At 42.4% G+C, this 23,861-nt stretch overlaps 1 protein-coding gene across 1 annotated transcript in view; it reads left to right on the top strand.

Moving 5' to 3' along the window:
- Positions 1-1,654: 1,654 nt before the first annotated feature.
- The window catches only part of USP50 (ubiquitin specific peptidase 50), a 46,857-nt gene continuing 24,650 nt past the window's right edge, over positions 1,655-23,861 (top strand). The window contains exons 1-6 of the mRNA XM_077939400.1: positions 1,655-1,707; positions 3,677-3,872; positions 4,647-4,856; positions 7,509-7,724; positions 9,942-10,084; positions 18,401-18,533. Coding sequence (XP_077795526.1) covers positions 1,655-1,707; positions 3,677-3,872; positions 4,647-4,856; positions 7,509-7,724; positions 9,942-10,084; positions 18,401-18,533 — 951 coding nt within the window. The remainder of the gene's footprint in view (positions 1,708-3,676; positions 3,873-4,646; positions 4,857-7,508; positions 7,725-9,941; positions 10,085-18,400; positions 18,534-23,861) is intronic.

Genomic DNA, 23,861 nt, shown 5'->3' with positions numbered 1-23,861 from the left:
AAACACAAAATGAAACTTTTAAAAGACCCTATTGATTAGGAGAAAGTGAAGGACTTGGGAGAGCCTCACTGACAAACAGAGCAAGTTTACAGGATTTAAGTCCTGCAGAACCACCACTGAGGTGACTTCGAGAGATACCTCTGTAAATACATCACAAATATCAAATACCTACAAGACAAGACATCTCTGCTTGCCAGGATTCCTTATCCAGGTGTCAAAGAATGAATATTCTTAATATCTTTGTGTAGCCTGAGAATATATGTAGGTTTTTTTAACCATTTGGACATAAGTTGGGGCTCATACTATGGATTCTTCAATACCTTGCTTTTTTTGACTTACCAGTCATGTATCTGGAGAGAAATCCATTTTAGCAAAAAATATGTCTACTGTATTCTTTATTTTTATTTTTATTTTTATTTTTATTTTTTTTTTTGAGACTGAGTCTCACTCTGTCTCCCAGGCTGGAGTGCAGTGGCGCGATCTCGACTCACTGCAAGCTCCGCCTCCCGGGTTCACGCCATTCTCCTGCCTCAGCCTCTCGAGTAGCTGGGACTACATGCGCCCGCCACCTCGCCTGGCTAATTTTTTGTATTTTTTAGTGGAGACGGGGTTTCACCGTGTTAGCCAGGATGGTCTTGATCTCCTGACCTCGTGATCCGCCCGCCTCAGCCTCCCAAAGTGCTGGGATTACAGGCGTGAGCCACTGCGCCCGGCCTATTTTTAATTTTTTAAACTTGCAGAAGAGTTGCAAGAATAATGCTCGTTAGTGGGCCTTCACTTGGATTCACCAACTGCTGGCATGTGGCTTTATAGTATGTGCTTTATCACTCCCCTTCCTTCCCGTCCTCGGGTTCCTGTTTCTTCCTGAACCATTTGAAAACAGGTTGCATATATCATGCCCCTGTCCCCCAAAAAACTTCAGTGTGTATTTTCTAAGAACAAGGGCATCCCCTTGCATAAACACAGTACAATTTTATCAAATTCGGAAGATTCAACATTAATAGAAAAAACCATCTGCATATTATCCATATTCAAATTTCATCAATTGTTCCCATAATGTTCTTTTATGGCAATTTTTTTTTTTTTTTTCTGATCCGGGATTCAGTCCGGATAGATGTAGCTCCTGAATAGAAGTGAAAGTCCTCCCTCCCCAGGGTGAGGAAATCCCTCAGGGCTCCTAGGTGTGGTGTAGTCGCTGGTAAGGGGGAATGAGTGCCCAAAGCAGGCAGGGTTGCTGTAGTGTCCACTAACTCAGTGGTGGTAAATCTTTTGTGCACATGTAAGTGTGTGTGTGTGTGTGTGTATAATATATACACACGCAAGAGAAACTGAGTGATGGAGGAAGGGAGGTTATATGTGTAATTCATTCTCTGAAGCCTAATCTTTTTAAAACATTTCAGACAACCAAGTAACAGTGTCTCATGGCAACATGCTAGAATCTTGAAGGTGAATGGAAAGGATTATGATGTATAGAAAATCCAAGTTGGAGTGGTGCCTGATACAGGTGAAAATCAGTTTGCAGCTACTGGAAGAGAGAGGAGCATATCAGTTGTTTAAAACAAAAAGCCAGTGTTAACAGGCTCAGAGAAATGAAGTTGAAAGGAATAGTTGTAGCTGCTGAATAGAAGCAAAATTCCAACGTGGTTCCATTAAAATGACTTCTCAGCGATCTCTCCCTGCAGATGACTTCGGTATCTACTATGTCCTGTGAGCCTTGATCTACTACAGCTTTCTAGATAAGCCCAGCTCAGAGGAGTCAGGGGATACATGCTACATTCAGGAGGGTTCTCCCAGGTGTGACCCATGGGAGGTCCCCCGAAAGGAAGGAAGATTGTGCCTAATATCTTGGCAATAAATACATGTTCTTCCTAAAGGGTGACAGTCTAGGACCTCCTGTGATATCAGTGAGTAAAAGTGAAAATGACCATTCTTATAACAGTGAACACTTTTCAAACTGGCATAACTGTGCTTAAAAGCATGTGAGGTCACTGTCTCATGGAGGCCAACTTTAAATACAATATATGGAAAGAAAAATCCCAGAGGACATAGATACCGGGTTGCCTGGCACGATATAAAAAATTACAAGAGGGGCTGGGTGCGGTGGCTCAAGCCTGTAATCCCAGCACTTTGGGAGGCCAAGACGGGCGGATCACGAGGCCAGGAGATCGAGACCATCCTGGCTAACACGGTGAAACCCCGTCTCTACTAAAAAATACAAAAACCTAGCCGGGCGAGGTGGCGGGCACCTGTAGTCCCAGCTACTCGGGAGGCTGAGGCAGGAGAATGGCGTGAACCCGGGAGGCGGAGCTTGCAGTAAGCTGAGATCCAGCCACTGCACTCCAGCCTGGGTGACAGAGCAAGACTCCATCTCAAAAAAAAAAAAAAAATTACAAGAGGAAGCTCTGTGCAGGGAAAGGAGGTGCCCTTCGGAACCCTCAGTGTTCTCTCCGTGCAGGCAGGTCTGGCCAATTCACATGAACACTCTAATCCTGTAGCTTACTGGGAAGGACATCCTAGACCAGTCACTTAAAAAACTTTTTTAAGTTGTCATTTATTGATGAACCTGTGTCAAGTACCTTGCATGATACCTTCATAATCCTCACAACCATCCTATAAGGCAGATGACATTATTCATATTTTATAGACAAGAAACAGACATAGAATCCCAGATCCTATAACTAGTAAATGGCATAGTTGGGATTTAAACTAAGATCCATTTTTTACAAAGTCTGTGCGCTTTCTCCTTTCCATGTATATATATATGTGTGTGTGTATTTATATGTATATAGCTATATACATATATACATATATGTGTGCTCTTAAGATATCTATATGCATGCTCTTAATATGTGTATATGTTATGCTTTCAATATATATGCTATATATACATATATACACAAATACACACATATATAAATCACATATATAGGCAATCTTAATATATATAAATCCAAATATCTTAATGGATAGATATATTGGGAGAGAGGGAGGGAGGCAAACAGATGATAGGCAGGTATTCCTTTTCTCTACATACCACCACACACCCCGCGAGTAAATGACTAAATCACTTCAAACCTGACATCTCATCTGTAAAATGGGATGTAAAAATAATTGTTCCTGCCTTACACAATTGTTGAGAGATTTAATGGGAAAATGCATGTTAAGTACTTAAATAGTGCCAGGCTCACTACCTGATAGCTATTGTTTTATTAACTTTTAATAATAATAATAATAATTTAATTACTTGTCCAGCAAGTTGTCGGTTGTCTTGCTTTGGTTTTAGAAAGAAATTTCTATCTGTCTTATTTGGCTTCAGGCACTTGTTCACAGTTCTGTTCTAAGTAATGTAATTTTGTTTTTAATTTAATTTAATTTAATTTATGTAATAGAGACAAGATCTCACTATGTTACCCTGGCTGGTCTCAAACTCCTGGCCTCAGGCAGTCCTCCCACCTCGGCCTCCCAAAGGGCTGGGATTACGGGTGTGAGCCACTATGCTCTGCCATGCTGTAATTTTAGACTCCAAGTTCCCATACTTCCTGTCCTTGGTGGGGAATGCATTTGGAGGAAGTCTTATTAAGAACTCTTCTTTATTTCACAATATTGAGAGGCTTATTGTCATTTGTACTTATTTTGTTCTCTCAAAACCCTTTCTTTCCATGTGGCACCAACACAGTGCAGAGTGCACAGATTACTATGATACCCTTCCAGTTAAGGAGGCTGATGGGAGCCAGCCCTGTTCTCAGGGCGTCACTGGCTTGCGGAACTTGGGCAACACATGCTACATGAATGCCATCTTACAGTGTCTCTGCAGCATCTCGCCGCTGGTGGAATACTTCCTCTCCGGGAAGTATATCACTGCTCTTCAAAAGTAAGCCCATTTGCATTCCCTGCAGCCCAGCTCCCACCCCTACTTCCCCACAGGTGAGGTTAGAGAAGGAACTCTGGAATCCCTATTAAGGGATCAAACAAACAAGTCAGTAGAGGTTGTAGCTTCCCAGATAACATGCGAGAGTAAGTAAAAGTGGGAAGGGCAACCAAGAAATGAATGCAGCTCCTTTATTTTTATTTTTATTTTTTAAATTTTTGTTGTTGTTGAGACAGGGTCTCGTTCTGTTGCCCAGGCTGGAGTGCAGTGGAACGATCTTGGCTCCCTGCCACCTCTGCTCCTCAGGTTCAAGTGACTCTCCTGCCTCAGCCTCCTGAGTAGCTGGGATTACAGGCACGCACCACCATGCCAGTCTATTTTTTTTTGTATTTTTTTGTATTTTTAGTAGAGAGGGGTTTTCACCATGTTGGACAGGCTGGTCTTAAACTCCTGACCTCAAGTGATCCACCTCTCCCAACCCACCACCTCGGCCCCGCAAAGTGCTGGAATTACAGGCATGAGCCTCTGAGCCTGGCCTCCTTTTTTTTTCTTTTAGACAGAGTCTTGTTCTGTCACCCAGACTGGGGTGAAGTAGTGGTATGATCACAGCTCACCGCAGCCTCGACCTTCTGGGGGCTCAAGCGATCCTCCTGCATTGGCCTCCCAAAGTGCTGGGGTTACAGGCATGAGACACCACGCTCTTCCATTTTGAGACTAATTTCCCAGGCTTGGGTGATGAAGTGCCTTCTTTTCATTAAATCAGCCAGAAACATATCCCTTTCTTCTTCCAAGCGATTGCAGTGAGGTTGCCACTGCTTTTGCCTACCTGATGACAGACATGTGGCTGGGAGACTCAGACTGTGTCTCACCAGAAATATTCCGGTCAGCTCTTGGCAACCTCTACCCAGCATTTACGAAAAAGACGCAACAAGATGCTCAGGAATTCTTGATTTATGTCCTAAATGAACTTCATGAAGCTCTAAAAAAGGTAAGTAGAATTAATGACCTTGAAATAGGATAGTTCTGCACCTTTATCAGCAACTTCCATTTTTCCTTCTTTTGCTTGTTCAGTTAATATTGTCTACTTTGTGCCAAGCACTGTGGTAGGTGTCCCATGGAGAACATCCAAGTTAGTATTTCAATGTGTAGCTGTATTTACCAAACTTACTTGTCATCAGAATCACCTGGGAAGATTTTACAGCACAGATGTTAAGGCACATACTCCAAGGGTAATGAATTAGAACGTCTTTGGGGAAAGCTTACTTGGCATTTCCAGTGGTCAGCCAGGCGTGGGAAACACTAGTCTACTTTTCTTTGGAAATAAAGGCTGCATGGACTAGTTTTTAAAAGTGCAAAATAAGGCCGGGCGCGGTGGCTCAAGCCTGTAATCCCAGCACTTTGGGAGGCCGAGACGGGTGGATCATGAGGTCAGGCGATCGAGACCATCCTGGCTAACACAGTGAAACCCCGTCTCTACTAAAAAATACAAAAAACTAGCCGGGCGAGGTGGCGGGTGCCTGTAGTCCCAGCTACTCGGGAGGCTGAGGCAGGAGAATGGTGTAAACCCGGGAGGCGGGGCTTGCAGTGAGCTGAGATGTGGCCACTGCACTCCAGCCTGGGTGACAGAGCAAGACTCCGTCTCAAAAAAAAAAAAAAAAAAAAAAAAAAAGTGCAAAATATATTCCTCATGAGAAATATAGAATTTTATAGCTTACATTTTCTTGGGACCTACAAATCCATGAAAATATTAAGCTTGATATTAGATTAAGCAACAGATCTACGCACTACAAAGTTTCATCCTCGTACCAAACACGCCTAACCTGAGTTCATCACCGAATTAGGACATACGTTTCATTAAACATGAAGTCATCAGTTACTCTAGAGGTTTTGCCTTTATTTACAAAACTCACTGCCCTTAGTCTTGGTCTGAGACCCACATTCTCTGAAAATGTGTCCTTGACTTTATGTAATGTCCTTCCGCTAATGTTACCTCACTGCACCTCTAATACCCAGGGAATGGTTAGCATCGAGATTGCAAACTATAGCTTTTAATTGTTCTCATTGGCAGGCCTCAGTTCCGTTTTTCATTTAGAGTAATAAAAAAAATTCATGGCCGGGTGCTGTGGTTGACACCTGTAATCCCAGCATTTTGGGAGGCGGAGGCGGGTGGATCACTTGAGGTCAGGAGTTCGAGACCATCCTGGCTAACATGGTGAAACCCCATCTCTACTAAAAGTACAAAAATTAGCCGGGCATGTTGGCGGGCGCCTGTAGTCCCAGCTACTCGGGAGACTGAGGTAGGAGAATTGCTTAAACTCAGAAGGTGGAGGTTGCAGTGAGCTGAGATCTCGCCACTGCACTCCAGCCTGGGTGACGGAGTGAGACTCCGTCTCAAAACAACAACGAAAAAAAAACCAACAATGAAAAGAAAGAAAAAAAAACGTATTCATGGCAGCACTTTTTAAAGAGAAGAGGCGAATGGGCAGTAAAAATCCCTCATGTCCTCTTCTACAGCCAATCTGAAACAAATAGCGTTCTGTTTCCCAAGATCAGACTAGGAATTAGGGGAATGAAGTTACTGTCAGGGTGGAAGACTTTGGCAGCAGAGTGTGACGAAACGAGCAAGCAGAAGTGGAATGGTGAGCACAGCCCCAAATTAGAGCCAGCTGTGGAGCTAACGCATCTTCAAAATGTATATTCTACTGAGGCTCTTCAATCACTGAAAACTCAGGGTGTGCCCCAGAAACACTGTTGCTGAGTATGAGCTAGATCCAAACCAGGCCACAAGGCTAGTTCTGCCAGGCTGCCTTAGGAATTTCAGATTTGCTCTCTTATCTTTTTTTTAAACAATTAACCCTGTAGAGACAGGATTTTGCTATGTTGCCCAATCTGATCTCAAACTCCTTGTCTCACGTGATCCTCCCGACTCAGCCTCCCAAAGCACCACGATTACAGACGTGAGCCACCATGCCTGGCCAAGATTTGCTCTTTTAAAAAAGTGTTTTCTAGAAGTTAAAGGAGAAAAGGCTACAGAATTTAACCTGAAGGGACTGGAGACAGGAAAGATTGGATTTCTTAATATTTTACCTTTAGATCTGCTTGAGTGACCTAATGCTAATTTAGCTTACTTACCCCCTTCCCAGGAAAAACTAGCTCCCAAGGCTGGTAACTTATGGGGCCATGGGTATATGTTTTACCAGAGTTAGGGGGTCATCACTCCTCTGTTTCACCTAAAGGGAAAATATCTGAATTATCAGAAATCACACATGATATATATACTTTCAAGGATATCTTACTCTATTGTCTGAATCCAAAACTAAGTGGTTTCTGGTAGCAATGTATCATTCTGATAGAAAAAAAAGCAGTCATGTCATTGAAAACTTTTTTTTTTTTGAAACATGGTCTCACTCTGTCACCCAGGCTGGAGTGCAGTAGCGCTAACACGGCTCACTGCAGTCTCGAACTCCTGGGCTCAACTGATCCTCCAACCTCAGCCTCCTAAGTAGCTGGCACCATAGATGTGTGCTACCACACCTAGCTCATTTTTTTTTTCTTTGTAGAGATAGGATCTCACCATGTTGCCACAGTCTTTTTTAAATAACCAGTAATTAATCTGGGTGAAATTTGCTCCTTGATTCAGTACCACTACCCCCGGAGAAGATCACACGAGAAAGGTTCTGCTCAGAGATGCTGCAGGAAGTGGATTACCACTGAGACATCCGTCATCACCCAGCTGTTTGAAGGGCAGCTCAATTATAGCATCGTGTGTTTAAAGTGTGAGAAATGCACCTACAAGAACGAAGTCTTCACTGTCCTCTCACTCCCCATTCCATCCGAATATGAATGCTCCCTTCAGGTAGGAATGCGGTGTTCCTGGACACTTTGTCTTGCTATACTCTCAGCCTGGATTTTCTCAGGGCTATTTCCTACATTTGTTTAGTATGAGAGGCAGCTTTATAACTTTAATTTTAAAAGAAATAGGCTGGGCGAGTGGCTCATGCCTGTAATCCCAGCACTTTTGGCCGAGGCAGGCGAATCACCTGAGATCAGGAGTTCAAGACCAGCCTGGCCAACATGGTGAAACCCTGTCTCTACTAAAAATACAAAAATTAGTTGGGCATGATGGCGGGCACCTGTAATCCCAGCTACTTGGGAGACTGAGCCATGAGAATCGCTTGAAGCCGGGAGGTGGAGGTTGTAGTGAGCCAAGATCGCACCACTGCACTCTAGCCTGGGCGACAGAGTGAGTCTCCGTCTCAAATAAGTAAATAAATAAATAAATAAATAAATGAAAGAGGAAGTCCATGATGACAGAATTTTTTTTTTAGGGACATACTGGTCAAAAGTTACTAGGAATTCAATCATATTTTTAAATGTACTCAATGAAATAGCCTGATTGTAAAATTGGAAATATAGTGGGGTTTATTCAGTCTATTGAGATAGATTTGTGCATAAAAGAAATTTGTAATTTCTAGAAAAAATTTGTGACCCTCCCTTACCCCAGAGGTCTGTAAGGCCCAGACTTGGAACTAGATATAAAACATTCTAAACTCTCAGTCTCACGCTCTTATATTTTGGACTAAAGCTGTGAAATGTTTTGGAAAGACAGAATGGAATCTAGTGCCTTGGTTTACCTCTCAAATTTTCTTCGCCACAATGCCAAAAGTTAATCTGTAACTGGGGATGTGGGCATGGGGTGAGTGGCAGTAGAAGGCAGCCAGCGATAAGGAGCAAACAAGGGGCGGACAGCAATAAGTTTTCTTGCAGAATTATATAAATTTATATTTTTTTCTTCCTAAATTATGAAAGCACATTTTACTGCTAAAAGTTTTACCTACCAGAATTGGAGAATAGAATCCTATTACTTATTCAGCACTGGGCTTTGTTTCTCAGCTCAAACTGCTAAAGATTGTTGGAAAGAAATTCCAAACACCCAAGTAAGGTGCCAGTGGGTCCTCTGCAAACAAAATCTGTGCTCATCTTCTTCTTCCAGTTAGTGGTTTGCAGAACCAAGGACCTGGCCACATTGAGGATCTCTCCTATGGATATGGGGTCTAATTTTTCCCTGTTCTGCTATCTTTATCATAGGCCACCCCCAAACCCTGAAAGTCATTTTTGTCACCAGATCATTTTAGCAATGAGATGAATAGCATAAAGCAGCTGCCTGATTTCACTGGTGAAAATTGCAAAGTTGCTTGAGCCATTACAGGCTCAAGCCTGTAATCCCAGCACTTTGAGAGGCCAAGGCAGGCGGATCACGAGGTCAAGAGATCGAGACCATCTTGGCCAACATGGTGAAACCCCATCTCTACTAAAAATACAGAAATTAGCTGGGCATGGTGGCATGCGCCTGTAGTCCTGGCTACTTGGAGGCTGAGGCAGGAGAATCGCTTGAACCCAGGAGGCGGAGGTTGCAGTGAGCCAAGATCGTGCCACTGCACTCCAGCCTGGTGACAGAGCGAGACTCCCTCTCGAAAAAATAAATAAATAAAATAACAAATAAATAAATAAAAATTGCAAAATCACTATTATTCAGGAAAAAACAGAAAAGTTAAAATGCTGATTTATAGGCTGGGTGTGGTGGCTCACGCCTGTAATCCCAGCACTTTGGGAGGCCGAGGTAGGCAGATCACCCCCTTTCTACTAAAAATACAAAGATTAGCTGGGCTTGGTGGTGCGCGCCTGTAGTCCCAGCTCCTTAGGAAGCTGAGGCAGGAGAATCACTTGAACTGTGAGGTGGAGGTTGCAGTGAGTCGATGCCACTCCAGCCTGTGCAACAGAGCGAGACTCCATCTCAAAAAAAAAGAAAACAAAAAACCCAAAAAACTGATTTATAGATTATAAGTGAGGTAGGCACTCAAATCCATCTCAGTAACAAGAAAGAAACACCTTCTAGGTGGATTTTACAGGTATCTGGCTGCAACTAGTGAGACTGTTATCTTCTGGACTTGTTGACTTTGAGAAAAGCACTGAGAATTACATTTCCTCGGCATTTGCAAAATTCCAATAGAAACAGAGAGTGCAGGTCGCAGTTGATCCAATTTGGTCACCAAATCCTTTTTTTCCTGAACAGGACTGTCTCCAGTGTTTTTTTCAACAAGACACACTGACCTGGAACAACCAAATTCACTGCTCCTTTTGTGAAACCAAGCAAGAAACTGCCGTGAGGGCTGGTATTTCCAAAGCACCCAAAATAATTATTTTTCACCTTAAAAGGTATGGATTTTTACATTTTGTGGGCACGTATTTTCGAACAGCTTTCTAGAGATGTAATTCACACGCCAATAATTGGCCCATTTAGAGTATACAGTTCAATGATATTTGGTATATTACATTATTGTTTTTAAATTGTGATAAAATACATACAGCATAACATAAAACTTTGCCATTTTAGCAATTCTAATCATACAATTCATTGGCATTCATTATTCACAATGTTGTGCAACAATCATCACTGTTTCTAAAACTTCTTCATCACCCAAACAGAAACTCTGTAACCTTTAGTAACTCCACATTCCTGCCCCGCCAGTCCCTGGTAAGATACTTCAGTGATGGTCTGTCAAGGTCTTTGGTGTATTTTAAAAACTGGGTTGTTGGTTTTGGTTTTCTTTCTCTCTTTTCTTTCTTTCTTTCTTTCTTTCTTTCTTTCTTTCTTTCTTTCTTTCTTTCTTTCTTTCTTTCTTTCTTTCTTTCTTTCTTCTTTCTTTCTCTCTCTCTCTCTCTCTCTCTTTCTCTCTTTCTTTCTTTCTTTCTTTCTTTCTTTCTTTCTTTCTTTCTTTCTTTCTTTCTTTCTTTCTTTCTTTCTTTCTTTCTCTTTCCTCCCTTCCCTCCCTTCCCTTCCTTCCCTTCCTTCCCTTCCTTCCTTCTTTCTTTCTTCTTTTTGAGATGGAGTCTCACTCTGTTGCCAGCTGGAGTGCAGTGATGTGATCTCGGCTCACTGCAACCTCCACCTCCCGAGTTCAAGCTATTCTCCTGCCTCGGCCTCCCTAGTAGCTGGGACTACAGGTGCATGCCACCATGCACAACTAATTTTTTTTTGTATTTTTAGTAGACATGGGGTTTCACCATGTTGGCCAGGATGGTCTAATCTCTTGACCTCATGATCCGCCTGCCTCGGTCTCCCAGAGTTCTGGGATTACAGGTGTGAGCCACTGTGCCTGGCCAACTTGTTGGTTTTCTAATTGTTGAGTTTTAAGATTTCCCTTCCCTTCCCTTCCCTTCCCTTCCCTTCCCTTCCCTTCCCTTCCCTTCCCTTCCCTTCCCTTCCCTTCCCTTCCCTTCCCTCCCCTCCCCTCCCCTCCCCTCCCCTCCCCTCCCCTCCCCTCCCTTCTTTTTTTCAGTCTCTTGCTTTGTCACACAGACTGGAGTGCAGTGGTGCAATCTCAGTTCTTGCAGTCTCCACTTCTCTGGTTCAAGCCATTCTCCTGCCTCAGCCTCCAGAGTAGCTGGGACTACAGGCACCTGCCAGCATGTCTGGCTAATTCTTACTTTTTTTGGTAGAGACAGGTTTTCACCATGTTGCTCAGGCAGGTCTCGAACTCCTGAGCTCAGGTGATCTGAATGATCTGCCCACCTCAGTCTCCCAAAGTGCTTGGATTATAGGCATGAGCCACTGTGCCTAGCCAAATTTCTTGTATATTTTCAATAGCAGTTCTTTACCAGATGTGGTTTTTTGTTTTTTTTTGTTGTTGTTGTTTTGTTTTTTTTAGTCCATGGCTTGTTTTTTATTGTCTTGACAGTTTTGTAGAGCAGAAAATTTTGACTTTAATGGAGTCCAGCTTATTAATTCTTTTGTAAAGGAGGCCTTTGGTGTTGTAGCTAAAAAGTCATTGCCAAACACAAGATTATCTAGATCTTCTCCAGTGTTATCTTCCAGGAGTTTTGTAGCTTTCTGTTTTACGTTTTGGTCTGTGATCCATTTTGAGTTAATTTTTGTGAAGGGTGTAAGGTTTGTGTGTGGATTCTTCTTCTTTTTTTTTTTTCATGTAGACATCCAGTTGTCCCAGCACCATTTGTTGAAAAAGGTTATCTTTTCTCCATTGTATTACCTTTGTTCCTTTGTCAATGATCAGTTGATCATATCTTTGTGGGTCCATTTCTCAGCTCTCTTGTCTATACCATTCTTTTTCTAATTTTTTTTTTCAGCAATACCACACTGTCTTGATTATTCTGGTTTTAAAATAAGTTTTGAAGTTTGGTAATATCAGTCCAATTATGTTTTCCTTCAGTATAGTTTTGGCTACTCTGGATCTTTTACCTCATCCCATAAACTTTAGAATCATTTTGTCAATATCCACAAAATAAGTTATTGGGATTTTGATTGGGATTACATTGTATTTACAGATCAGATTGGGAAGAAGTGACATCTTGACAATATTGAAGCTTCTTATCCATGAATATAGAATATATCTCTGTTTATTTAGGTTCTTCTCGGATTTCTTTCATGAGAATTTTCTAGTTTTCCTTCTATAGGTCTTGTACATATTTTGTTAATTTTATAACTAAGTATTTCATTTTTGAGGGTGCTAATGTGAATGGTATTGTGATTTTTTTTATTTAAAAATTTTTGTTTGAGACAGAGTCTTGCTCTGTCACCCAGGCTGGAGTGCAGTGACACGGTCTCGGCTCACTGCAAGCTCCGCCTCCCGGGTTCACACCATTCTCCTGCCTCAGCCTCCCGAGTAGCTGGAACAAAGGTTCCCGCCACCTCGCCCGGCTAATTTTTTGTATTTTTAGTAGAGACAGGGATTCCCCGCGTAGCTAGGATGGTCTCGATCTCCTGACCTTGTGATCCGCCCGCCTTGGCCTCCCAAAGTGCTGGGATTACAGGCATGAGCCACCGCGCCCGGCCTGGATCTGTCCATTTCTGACAGAGGTGTGTTAATATCTCCAACAATAAAAGTGGATTTATCTATTTCTCCTTGCAGTTCTATCAGTTTTTCCTTTGTGTGTGTGTGTGTGCGTGCGCGTGTGTGTGTGTGTGTTTGTGAGACAGAGTTTCGCCCTGTTGCCCAGGCTGGAGTGCAGTGGTGCAGTCTCGGCTCACTGCAAACTCTGCCTCCTGGGTTTAAGCAATTCTCACGTCCCAGCCTCCCGAGTAGCTGGGATTACAGGTGCGTGCCACCACATCTGCCTAGTTTTTGTATTTTTAGTAGAGACAGGGGTTAGCCATGTTGGCCAGGCTGGGCTCAAACTCCTGACCTCAAGTGGCCCGCCCACCTCGGCCTCCCAACGTGCTGGGATTACAGACATGAGCCACGGTGCCCAGCCAGTTTTTCCTCATGTATTTTGACCCTTTGTTGTTAAGTGCATGTATGTTAAGAATTTCTATGTCTTCTTGAAAAATGGATCCCTTTATCATTATATATGGCCCTTTTTATCCTCAATCACTTTTTTTGTTTTGAAGACTGCTCTGTCTGAAGTTAATATAGCTACTCCCACTTTCTTAGTGGTAGGATGGTTTGTTTTCCTCCATCTGTTTACTTTAGTCTCTATGTGTCTTTATATTTCAAGTATGTTTCTTGTACACAGTATATAGTTGAATTTTGTTTTTGATTCACTGTGACAATCTGTGTTTTAATTAATGTATATAGACCACTGACATTCAAAGTGATCGTTGATGCTGTTGGGTTAAATATCTGTTGTACTTGTTACTGCCTTCTATTTGTTGCCCTTGTTCTTTGTGTTCCTGTTTTTATCTACCACTCTTTTCCTGCTTTTTGTGGTTTTAATTGAGCATCTTATATGACTCCATTTTCTCTCCTTTATTACCATATAAGCTATACTTTTTAAAACATTTTTTAGTGGTTGCCTTAGAGTTTGCAATATACGGCTGGGCGCGGTGGCTCAAGCCTGTAATCCCAGCATTTTGGGAGGCCGAGACAGGTGGATCACGAGGTCAGGAGATCGAGACCATCCTGGCTAACACGGTGAAACCCCATCTCTACTAAAAAATACAAAAAAACTAGCTGGGCGAGGTGGCGGGTGCCTGTAGTCCCAGCTACTCGGGAGGCTGAGGCAGGAGAATGGCGTGAACCTGGGAGGCGGAGCTTGCAGTGAGCTGAGATCCGGCCACTGCACTCCAGCCTGGGCAACAGAGCGAGACTCCGTCTCAAAAAAAAAGAGTTTGCAATATACATTTACGACTAATCCATGTCCACTTTCAAATAACACCATACTGCTTTCCTTGTATCACTGCTGTCATTCATTTCACTTACATATAAAGATACACAAGAATATATATGATATATACATAAGCATACATAATTGAATATATTGTCTCTATTATTGTTTTGAATAAACTGTTATGTTAGATCAATTAATAATAAGAAAAAAGTTTTTATTTTACCCTCACTTATTCCTTCTTCAGTGCTCTTTCTTTATGTCGATCCAAGTGTTTGACCTATATCATTTTCCTTCTCTGTAAAGGATTTCTTTTAACATTTTTTTTTTTTTTTTGAGATGGAGTCTTACTCTGTTGCCCAGCCTGGAAGGCAGTGGCATGATCTCGGCTCACTGCAACCTCTGCCTCACGGGTTCAAGCGATTCTCCTGCCTCAGCCTCCCGAGTAGCTGAGATTACAGACCTGCACCACCATGCCAGGCTAATTTTGTATTTTTGGTAGAGACAGGGTTTCACCATGTTGCCAGGTGGTTTTGAACTCCCTACCTCAAGTGATCCACCCGCCTTGGCTTCCCAGAGTAGCTGTGATTACAGGCATGAGCCACCGTGCCCAGCCTCTTTTAACATTTCTTGCAAGGCAGGTCTACTGGCAAAAAAATTCCCTTAATGTTTCTTTGTCCAATGACGTCTTTATTTCCCTTCACGTTTGAAGGTTAATGTTACAGGGTACAGAATTCTAGGTTGGTGGTTTTCCTCCCTTTTAACACTTTCAGTATTTTATTCCACTTTCTTCTTGTTTGCATGGTTTCTGAGAAGTTAGATGTAATTCTTATGTCTGCTCCTCTATAGGTGTGCTTTCTGCCCCCAGTCTGGCTTCTTTTGGGATTTTTTTCCTTATCTTTGATATTCTGCAGTTTGAAAATGAAATGCCTAGGTGTCATTTTTCTGGTATTTATCTTTCTTGGTGTTCTCTGAGCTTCCTGAATCTGTGGTTTAGTGTATGGCATTAATCTGGGAAAATTCTCAGTCATTACTGTTTCAAATATTTTTTCTGTTCTTTTCTCTTTCTTTTCCTTTTGGTATTTCCATTATACAGATGTTACATCTTCGTAGTTGTCCCACAGTCCTTGGATATTGTTGTGCTTTTTTTTTTTTTTAAGTCTATTTTCTTTCTTTCTTTCTTTTTTTGTTTTTAGTAGAGATCCAGGGACGGGGGCAGGGGCTCTTACTTTGTTGCCCAGGCTGGTCTGGAACTCCTGGGCTCAGGCAATTCTTCCACCTTGGCCTCCCAAAGTGCTGGGATACAGGCATGAGCCACCGTGCCCAGCCAGTCTTTTTCTTTCTTCTTTTCAGTTTTAAAGATTTCTGCTGAGGTTCCTCAAGCTCAGAGATTCTTTCTTCAGCTGTGTGCAGTCTACTAATAAGCCCATCAGAGGCTTTCTTCACGTGTTAGTGTTTTTTTCCTCTAGCAGTTAAAAAAACAAAAACAAAAACAAAAACTAACCACTATACTAACAAGGATACCTCTAGCATTTCTTTCAGTTCATTCTTAGGATTTCCAGGTCTCTGCTTACATTGACCATCTGTTCTTGCATGCTGTCTACTTTATTCATTAGAACCCTTAGTATGTTCATCAGTTTTAAATTCTCAGTCTGGTAATTCCCACACCCCTGCCCTATCTGGTTCTGATACTTAACTGTCTCTTCAAACTGTGTTTTTCGCCTTTTAGTATGCCTTGTAATTTTTTCCTGATAGCCAGTTATGATGAACTGGGTAAGAGAAACTGACGTAAACAGACCTTGATGATGTGGTGGTAAGGCGGAGGGGCAGGGGAAGCGCTGTATAATCCTATGAGTGGGTCTCGGTCTTTTAATGAACTTAAGCCTCCAGACTACGAACTTCACAAGTGCGCCTCAGTCCCTTCACACCTGCTTGGGTGGAACAGGATGGTTATGCGTGGGCTGGAGTTAGGTGTTTTCCTCCCCCCAGGTCAGTTAAGCTCTGATAAAACCCCAGCAGGTTAGGCTCTGGTTGGTCAGTTTCTCCTGTGGGCGGGCGTGAAGAGCCGGGTGCGCCAGTGTATTCCAGAATGGTTCCTTTCCCTTCTTCCTCCTGCCAGAAGTATGAGGAGAGTTGTCTCTCATACTTACCGTGCGAGTGTGGTTGGGCTCCTGGAGGGAAAACTCACGAAGTAGGGGCCCCCCGTGACTGGATTCTTTGGAGTTTTTAACTCTCAGACTCTTCACTGAGCCTCTAGCAAATTAGTCCATTACAGTCCAGGTTTTCCTACGCAGACCTGTTCCCTCAGAGGTTTCTGCTCGGCAGTGTTGGCTCTGGTAAGTTTGTGATTCTCTGTGTTTGCTGGTCTGTGTTTCCAATTTTGGGGGCAGTGGTTTGTCCTGTGACCTCACCGCTCTTTCAGCTCTACGAAGAGCTGTTTATTTTCCTTTCGGTTAATTCTTTCCTTCCTGAAGGAAAATAACCAAAAGTTTTATTTAGCTTTTAACTTGTTAGGACAGAACGGTGACTTCCAAGTGTCCTTATGTGTAGAACTGAAAACTAGACGTCTCTCATCATTGCTTTCGGTGTTCAAACTGTTCAAAATTGGCCAGTGGGAGCCCCTTCAAGTTAGCTCCTGGGGTCCCATGAGTTTATTAGGGTATGCTTACAAAAAAAAGTATCATTTTTAGTGCACAGTTCTGTGAATTCTGACAAATGCATGCAGTCATGTCGCCATTACAACCAACATATAAACCATTTCCATCACCTCAAAAAGTTCTCTCATGCTCCCAACTAATCACTGTCCTTCCCGACCCTAAGCCTATAGAAATTGCTCATCTGATTCCCAACCTTATAATTTTGTGTTTTTCAGAATGTGCTATGTCATACTGTATGTAGCTTTTAGTTTGTCTTTCACTTAGCATGATTCTTTTGAAATACGTGTTGTTGCATGCATTAGTGGTCCCTTTTTTACTGCTGTGTGCTATTCCTTTTTGTGAGTGTACCACAGTTGCACGTCTCCACCAGTTGATGGACATTTGGGTTGTTTACAGTTTTGAGTAGTTAGGAATACAGCTTCTACAAACACTAGCAGATAGCTTGTTATGTGGGCCTAAGTCTTCATTTCTCTTGGGGTGATACCCAGGTATAGAATTGCTGGATCACATGGCATTCCCTTAGTTTTTTGAAAACAGGGTATTTTGCTTTCTGGCACAAGAATGTCTCGATCTCAGTAATTTCTCAGCCTCAGACCTACATCAGCCATTTTTCCAAAATGAACATAATTTTTTTTTTTAAAGCTTCTGAGTAACTGATGTGAGCCTAGATTTACAAACTTAGGATCTATGTAACAATACAGAATGTGAAAGATTTTCACAAAATGTTCTTATTAAAACATTATATTAAAACGTTAAAAAAAAAACCTCAGAGCTTGAAAACAACATTGCCAAGACTACCTGTGCCGAAATCAAGATAAGGAAAAGCTGAGCCAGCTTGGTTAGAATAAACAGGTTCAGTTGGAGCAAAAGCCTCAGGAATTATCAATGTGGTTTCCACTTCCCCCAATGCTGAGAGCCTTGGTTATCCCTTTCTTTTTGCCCTACTAGATTCAAGTTTAGCTTGAATCTTTACTATCTCACTCCCTGATTCAACTTCCAGTCTCATTTTGGTGAGGTTTGTGGATGTGGTATTTAAATAGATAAGAGAAAAGTAATTTATAAGTCTGTACCAAATAATCTTTCCAAGAAATTACTTTTTTTTTTTTTTTTGAGATGGAGTCTCGCTCTGTCGCCCAGGCTGGAGTGCAGTGGTGTGATCTCAGCTCACTGTAACCTCCACCTCCCAGGTTCAAGTGATTCTCCGACCTCAGCCTCCTGAGTACCTGGGATTACAGGCATCCACCATCATGCCCGGCTAATTTTTTCGCATTTTCAGTAGAGACGAGGTTTCACCATGTTGGCCAGACTGGTTCTAACTCCTGACCTCAAGTGATCCACCCACTTCAGCCTCCCAAAGTGCTAAGATTACAGGCGTGAGCCACCACACCAGGCCAGAGATTACTTTTTTTTAGAGATAGGGTCTCACTCCGTCACCCAGGCTGGAGTGCAGTGGCTCGATCATGACTCCCTCAGCCTCCCTATGCTCAGGTGATCCTCCTACCTTAGCCTCCTGAGTAGCTGGGACTACAGGTGAGAATTCTATGTAGAGACAGGGTTTTGCCTTGTTACTCAGGCTGATCTCAAACTCCTAGGCTCAAGGGATATGCCCACCTTGGCCTCCCAACATTGTGGGATTACAGGCATGAGCCACTGTGCCCAGCCAAGAAATTACTTTTAAGATACTTGGAATTTGTCATGTAGACAAATGAGTGTTTCACAAGCTTACTTTGTATTTTACACATTATCCCTGCAGGTTTGACATTCAGGGTACAACGAAAAGGAAGCTGAGAACGGATATTCATTACCCACTCACTAATTTGGACCTCACTCCTTATATTTGCCCAATTTTCCGGAAATATCCTAAATACAATCTCTGTGCAGTGGTGGTGAGTAAAAACAAACTGGTAAAAGTAACCCAATTTTGGCCGGGCGCGGTGGCTCACGCCTATAATCCCAGCATTTTCGGAGGCTGAAGCAGGCGGATCACGAGGTCGGGAGATCTAGACCATCCTGGCTAACACAGTGAGACCTCATCTCTACTAAAAATACAAAAAAAAAAAAATTAGCTGGGCGTGGTGGCGGGCACCAGTAGTCCCAGCTACTTGGGAGGCTGAGGTAGAAGAATGGTGTGAACCCGGGAGGCAGAGCTTGCAGTGAGCCGAGATCGCTCCACTGCACTCCAGCCTAGGCAACAGAGCGAAACTCCGTCTCAAAAAAAAAAAAAAAAAAAAAAAGTAACCCAATTGTAAAGAAAACTCTAGAATTATCTGCTCGAATCCCTATTTCTCCTGTCTCTCCCTGACTTCTTTTATGCCCTACTTTAAAAATATATAGACCAGGAAACTCTCCACTTTGACCTAGACAAGTAGAGGAACAAAGAAATAAAATATACTGTTCACTGCCTCTTTATTTTCTCTCCACTCAGTGGCTATTTTAGATCTAAGGATACTTGCAAATTGTGCTCCTAGAGGCAGCAGGAGAAGTTGGTTCCAGTAGTTTAACATTGCTTTTGAGACAGGGCCTTGCTCTGTTGCCCAGGCTGGAGTGCTGTCGGTGGCGCAATCACAGCTCACTGCAGCCTCCAACTCAGTGATCCTCCCCGAGTAGCTGAGACTACAGGCATGTGCATTTACAAGCAGCCGAGACTACACGCATGAAAATACAGGCATTTTTTTTTTCTTTTAAAGTAGAGATGAGGTCTCACTATGCTGCCCATGCTGGTCTTGACCTCCTGGGCTCAAGGGACCCTCCCACCCTGGCCCCTTAAAGTGCTGGGATTACAAGCATCAGCCACCAGGCCCAGCCTTTGATAGCTTTATGTTGAATAACCATGAACCACTTTGTGGCCAAAGCCGCAAAACAGTAGGTACATACTAGCCACAAGATTCAATGCCTGTATACAGCCAGGCCTAGAAAAACTCTGGGGTCCCCATGGTTCTAAGTCAACTATGATCAATGAAGATTTCCTGAAGGAAAGAAAGCATGGAGTATAATTTAGACCAAATCACCGGAATTCACATCAACCATCCCCAAGTAGCAAGCCTCTCTGGGTTTCTGTTCTGGATCACGGTGTTAAAGATCTGTCTCAGAACATACTCATATTTCAAATTGTACCTGGAGGCCCAGTTGTGTCTACATCAAATGGTTGAGACGCCCGCTGGAGCCCAGTATGATTCACGAGAGTCCACCGAAGTCTCATTTGCCTCTTCAGCTTATTGTTGAATTAGTGTCTTCGAAAATGTGAATCCCACTGGTCTTCCTCATTAGCAGCTCTCGGAACCGTACCTCCACACTTGAACAAAATTATCAGCTCAGTATTTTGTGTGTTCACTTCGAGCCTCGATATTCTCCTTTCCAATTTATCCTGCTCCCAAACATGGTTTTTCTTCTCTCACTTCCTTGCTTGGGAATCTAGAGTGGCATTCTCTTCTCTATTATATCAAATGCAGACTCTGATGTAGATTCCCAAACAGTGCAGGAACTGCCTCTTTTATACTTTACTATTTTTATTTCTCATATAGATGTTTCTGCTTTAAGAAAATCCAAATGACAAAAGTCTGAATTTAATATAAAAATTGTAATTATTGCTGGGCTCACTGGCTGCCTCTTGTATTAATAATTCCAGCAATTATGGTGGCTGAGGTGGAAGGATTGTTTGGGGACAGGAGTTAGAGTCTATGGTGAGCTATGATTGCTCCTCTGCACTCCAGCCTGGGTGACAGGGCAAGACTCCATCTCTTAAAAAAAAAGTATGTGCATTATGGAAATATATATGTTTATATAAAACATCACCCCAAACCTCCTATAAATTCTTAGTCCTAGGCCAGGCACAGTGGCTCATGCCTGTAATCCCTGCACTTTGGGAGGCTGAGGTAGGAGGATCGCTTGAGTCCCGGAATTCAAGCCAGCAGTCCTGGCAACATGGAAAAACCCCATCTCTTAAAAAACAAAAAACAAAACAACAACAATAAAAACTTAGTTATTTTAGTAGTCAAACTATTATTGGTTGATTAAGCGGCCAAAAGTTGGTTTTGAAAGAGAACTATATTTAGAATTTGCTGCAAATTGATTCATCAGAGATAAAAACTAAGCATCTGTGAGGCTGGGCATGGTGGCTCACATCTATAATCCCAGCACTTTGGGAGGCTGAGGTGGGCAGATCACCTGAGGTCAGGAGTTTGAGACCAGTCTTGCAAACATGGTGAAACCCCATCTCTACTAAAAATGGAAAAAAATTAGCTGGGTGTGGTGGCGGGTGCCTGTAATCCCAGCTACTCGGGAGGCTGAGGCAGGAGAATTGCTTGAACTTGGGAGGCAGAGGTTGCAGTGAGCGAGATTGGGCCACTGCACTCTAGCTTGAGCGAGTGAGACTTGGTCTCAAAAAAAATAAATAAATAAAATAAAATAAAATAAAAAACTAAGCATCTTTGAAATTGTGATGTATGACAGTAGGACTAAAACCATCTAGAGCTTTGCTACTTAAAGTGTAGCCCTCAGGAGAACCATAGCATTGGCACCACTTGTTAGAAATAAAAAATCTCAGGCCAGGCGTGGTGGCTCACACCTGTAATCCCAGCACTTTGGGAGGCTGAGGTGGGCGGATCACGAGGTCAGGAGATTGAGACCAGCCTGGCCAACATGGTGAAACCCCATCTCTACTAAAAATACAAAAAAAAAAAAAAAAAAAAATTAGCCGGGTGTGGTGGCATCTGCCTGTATTCCCAGCTACTCGGGAGGCTGAGGCAGGAGAATCACTTGAACCCGGGAGGCGGAGGTTGCAGTGAGCTGAGATTGCACCACTGTACTCCAGCCTGGACGACAGAGAGAGACTCCATCTCAGAAAAAAGAGAAAAAAAGAATCTCAGGCCCTATCTCAGGCTCACTGAATTAGAATCTGCATTTTAATATCCCTGTGTGGTTTCTGTGCATAATGAAGTTTAAGAAGCATACATCTCTAGACTAGAAGGGAAGGATTCCCCTGCGCCATCCTTAAAAGAGATTTATCCAGCCTTTGCATGAGCCCTTGAATAGTTTACTGCTTTGCGAGACAAGCTCTTTATTTGCTAGATTCTTTGTTAGATTTATTTTATGGACACTTACATAGCATTTGTTATGTATCAGGCACTGTTCTAGGCACTTTACAAATAAGCATTTAATCCTTATTCTAGCCTTTGAGGTAAGCACTCTGTATTATTCCCATTTTACAGAATGGGAAACAGGCACAGAGAGGTTAAATGATTTGCCCCAAATCATTCTGCCTACAAAGAGCAGAGCCAAGACCGGAACCCAGGCAGGCTGGCTCCAAACCGTCTTGCTCTCATCTCTGACGCTGTGCTGCCTCTGATTGTTAAGCATGTCTCTATACTGAGCCCAAATCTACCTTCCTCCTTGTAGAGTCTTCCCATTTGTCCTCATTCTGTCCTCTGAAGCAGTGATAGCAATATGTGTGTGGCTTACAGTTAACAAATGCTTGTACATATGCATTAGCAAAGCAAAATACCTTTTTTTCTTATACGTGTTCCTTCAAATATTTGAAAATGGCAATCATATGCTAACAATATCTAACTCCTTCAACCCTCCTCAAATCATTGGTTTCTAGAAAGAGTGTTTTTTAAAATGATGAAATACTTTAGGCACAGAAGTCTGAACGGAATAAGTAGTCATGCTATTTGCCACCTAGGTAAAGAAATAAAACACAGGCCAGGAGCAGTGGCTCACGCCTGTAGTCCCAGCACTTCGGGAGGCCGAGGCAGGAGGATTGCTTGAGCTCAAGAGTTGGAGACCAGCCTGGGCAACATGGTGAAACCCCATCTCTACAAAAAAATTAAAAAGTTAGCTGAGCGTGGTGGTACATACCTGTGGTCCTAGCTACTCAAGGGGCTGAGGTGGGAGGATCACTTGAGCCGGGGAGGTTGAGGCTGCAGCAAGCTGAGATAGTGCCGCTGCACTCCAGCCTAAGCAACAGAGGGAAACTCTGCCTAAAATAAAATAATAATATAATACTGTAGATAAAAGCCCTCTGTATATCTTTAATGATCTCACTCCCTTCCATTTCCTGATGTAACCATTACCCGAATTCGGTGTATATTATTCCCATGCATTCTTTTCCACAAATGTTTGCATTCTCTGTTTTGCATATTCTCTATATCTGGTATCATACTGAACATATTCTTCTATAGATGCTTTTTCTCTTCAATATTATCTTTAATGATATTAATCCATCAATACATTAGCTTTTTAATTTATTAATATTTTAATTGATAAATCAAAATTTTATACATTAATGGGGTACAATGTCATGTTTTGAGAGATTATGTATCTATATACACGCACGCACACACACACACACACAATGTGGAATGATTAAATCAAGCTAACATATTTCTCACCTCACTTATTTTTTGTGGTGAGGCATTTGAAATTTGCTCAGCTATTTTGAAATACACGATACCTTTTATTTACGATAGTCACTCTGCCATGCAATAGGTGTCAGATCTCCTCACTGAAACTTTATACCCTTTGACCAAAAACTCCTCATTCCTCACTCCCCTCCCTAGCCTGTGGTAACCACCTCTACTCTCAACTTCGATGAGTTCAATGTTTGTTAGATTCCACATGTAAGTGAAATCGTGCAGTATTTGTCTTTCTGTGCCTGGCTTATTTCACTTAGCATAGTGTCCTCCAGTTCCATCCATGCTGTTGCAAATGGCAGAATTTCCTTTTTAATGGCTGAATAGTGTTCCAGATATATCACATTTTCTTTATTCATTTATCCACTGACAGATGCTTAGTTTGATTCCATATCTTGGCTTTTGTGAATAATACTGCAATGAGCATGGGCATGTAGATATCCCTTCAACGTATTGATTTCAATTCCTTTGGATGTATATCCAGAAGTCAGATTGCTGGTAGTAGGGGTTTTTTGTTGTTGTTTTTAAAGACTGGGTTTTGCTCTGTCTCCCAGGCTGGAGTACAGTGGCACAATCATGGCTCACTGCAGCCTTGAACTCCCAGGCTCAAGCGATCCTCCCACTTCAGCTTCCCAAGTATCTGAGACTATAGGCATGTGTTCCCACACCTGGCCTGGTTTTAGTTTTTCAAATCTTTATACCATTTTCCATAATAACAGTACTAATTTACATTCCCACCAGCAAAGTACAGGATTCCTTTATCTCCACATCTTTGCCAGCACTTGTTACCTTTCATCTTTGTGA

This window comes from Macaca mulatta, chromosome 7 (assembly GCF_049350105.2).
Source record: "Macaca mulatta isolate MMU2019108-1 chromosome 7, T2T-MMU8v2.0, whole genome shotgun sequence".
In the NCBI taxonomy this organism is placed as follows: domain Eukaryota; kingdom Metazoa; phylum Chordata; class Mammalia; order Primates; family Cercopithecidae; genus Macaca; species Macaca mulatta.
The sequence above is the reverse complement of the archived record's forward strand: the minus strand, read 5'-3'. Positions and strand labels throughout refer to the sequence as shown.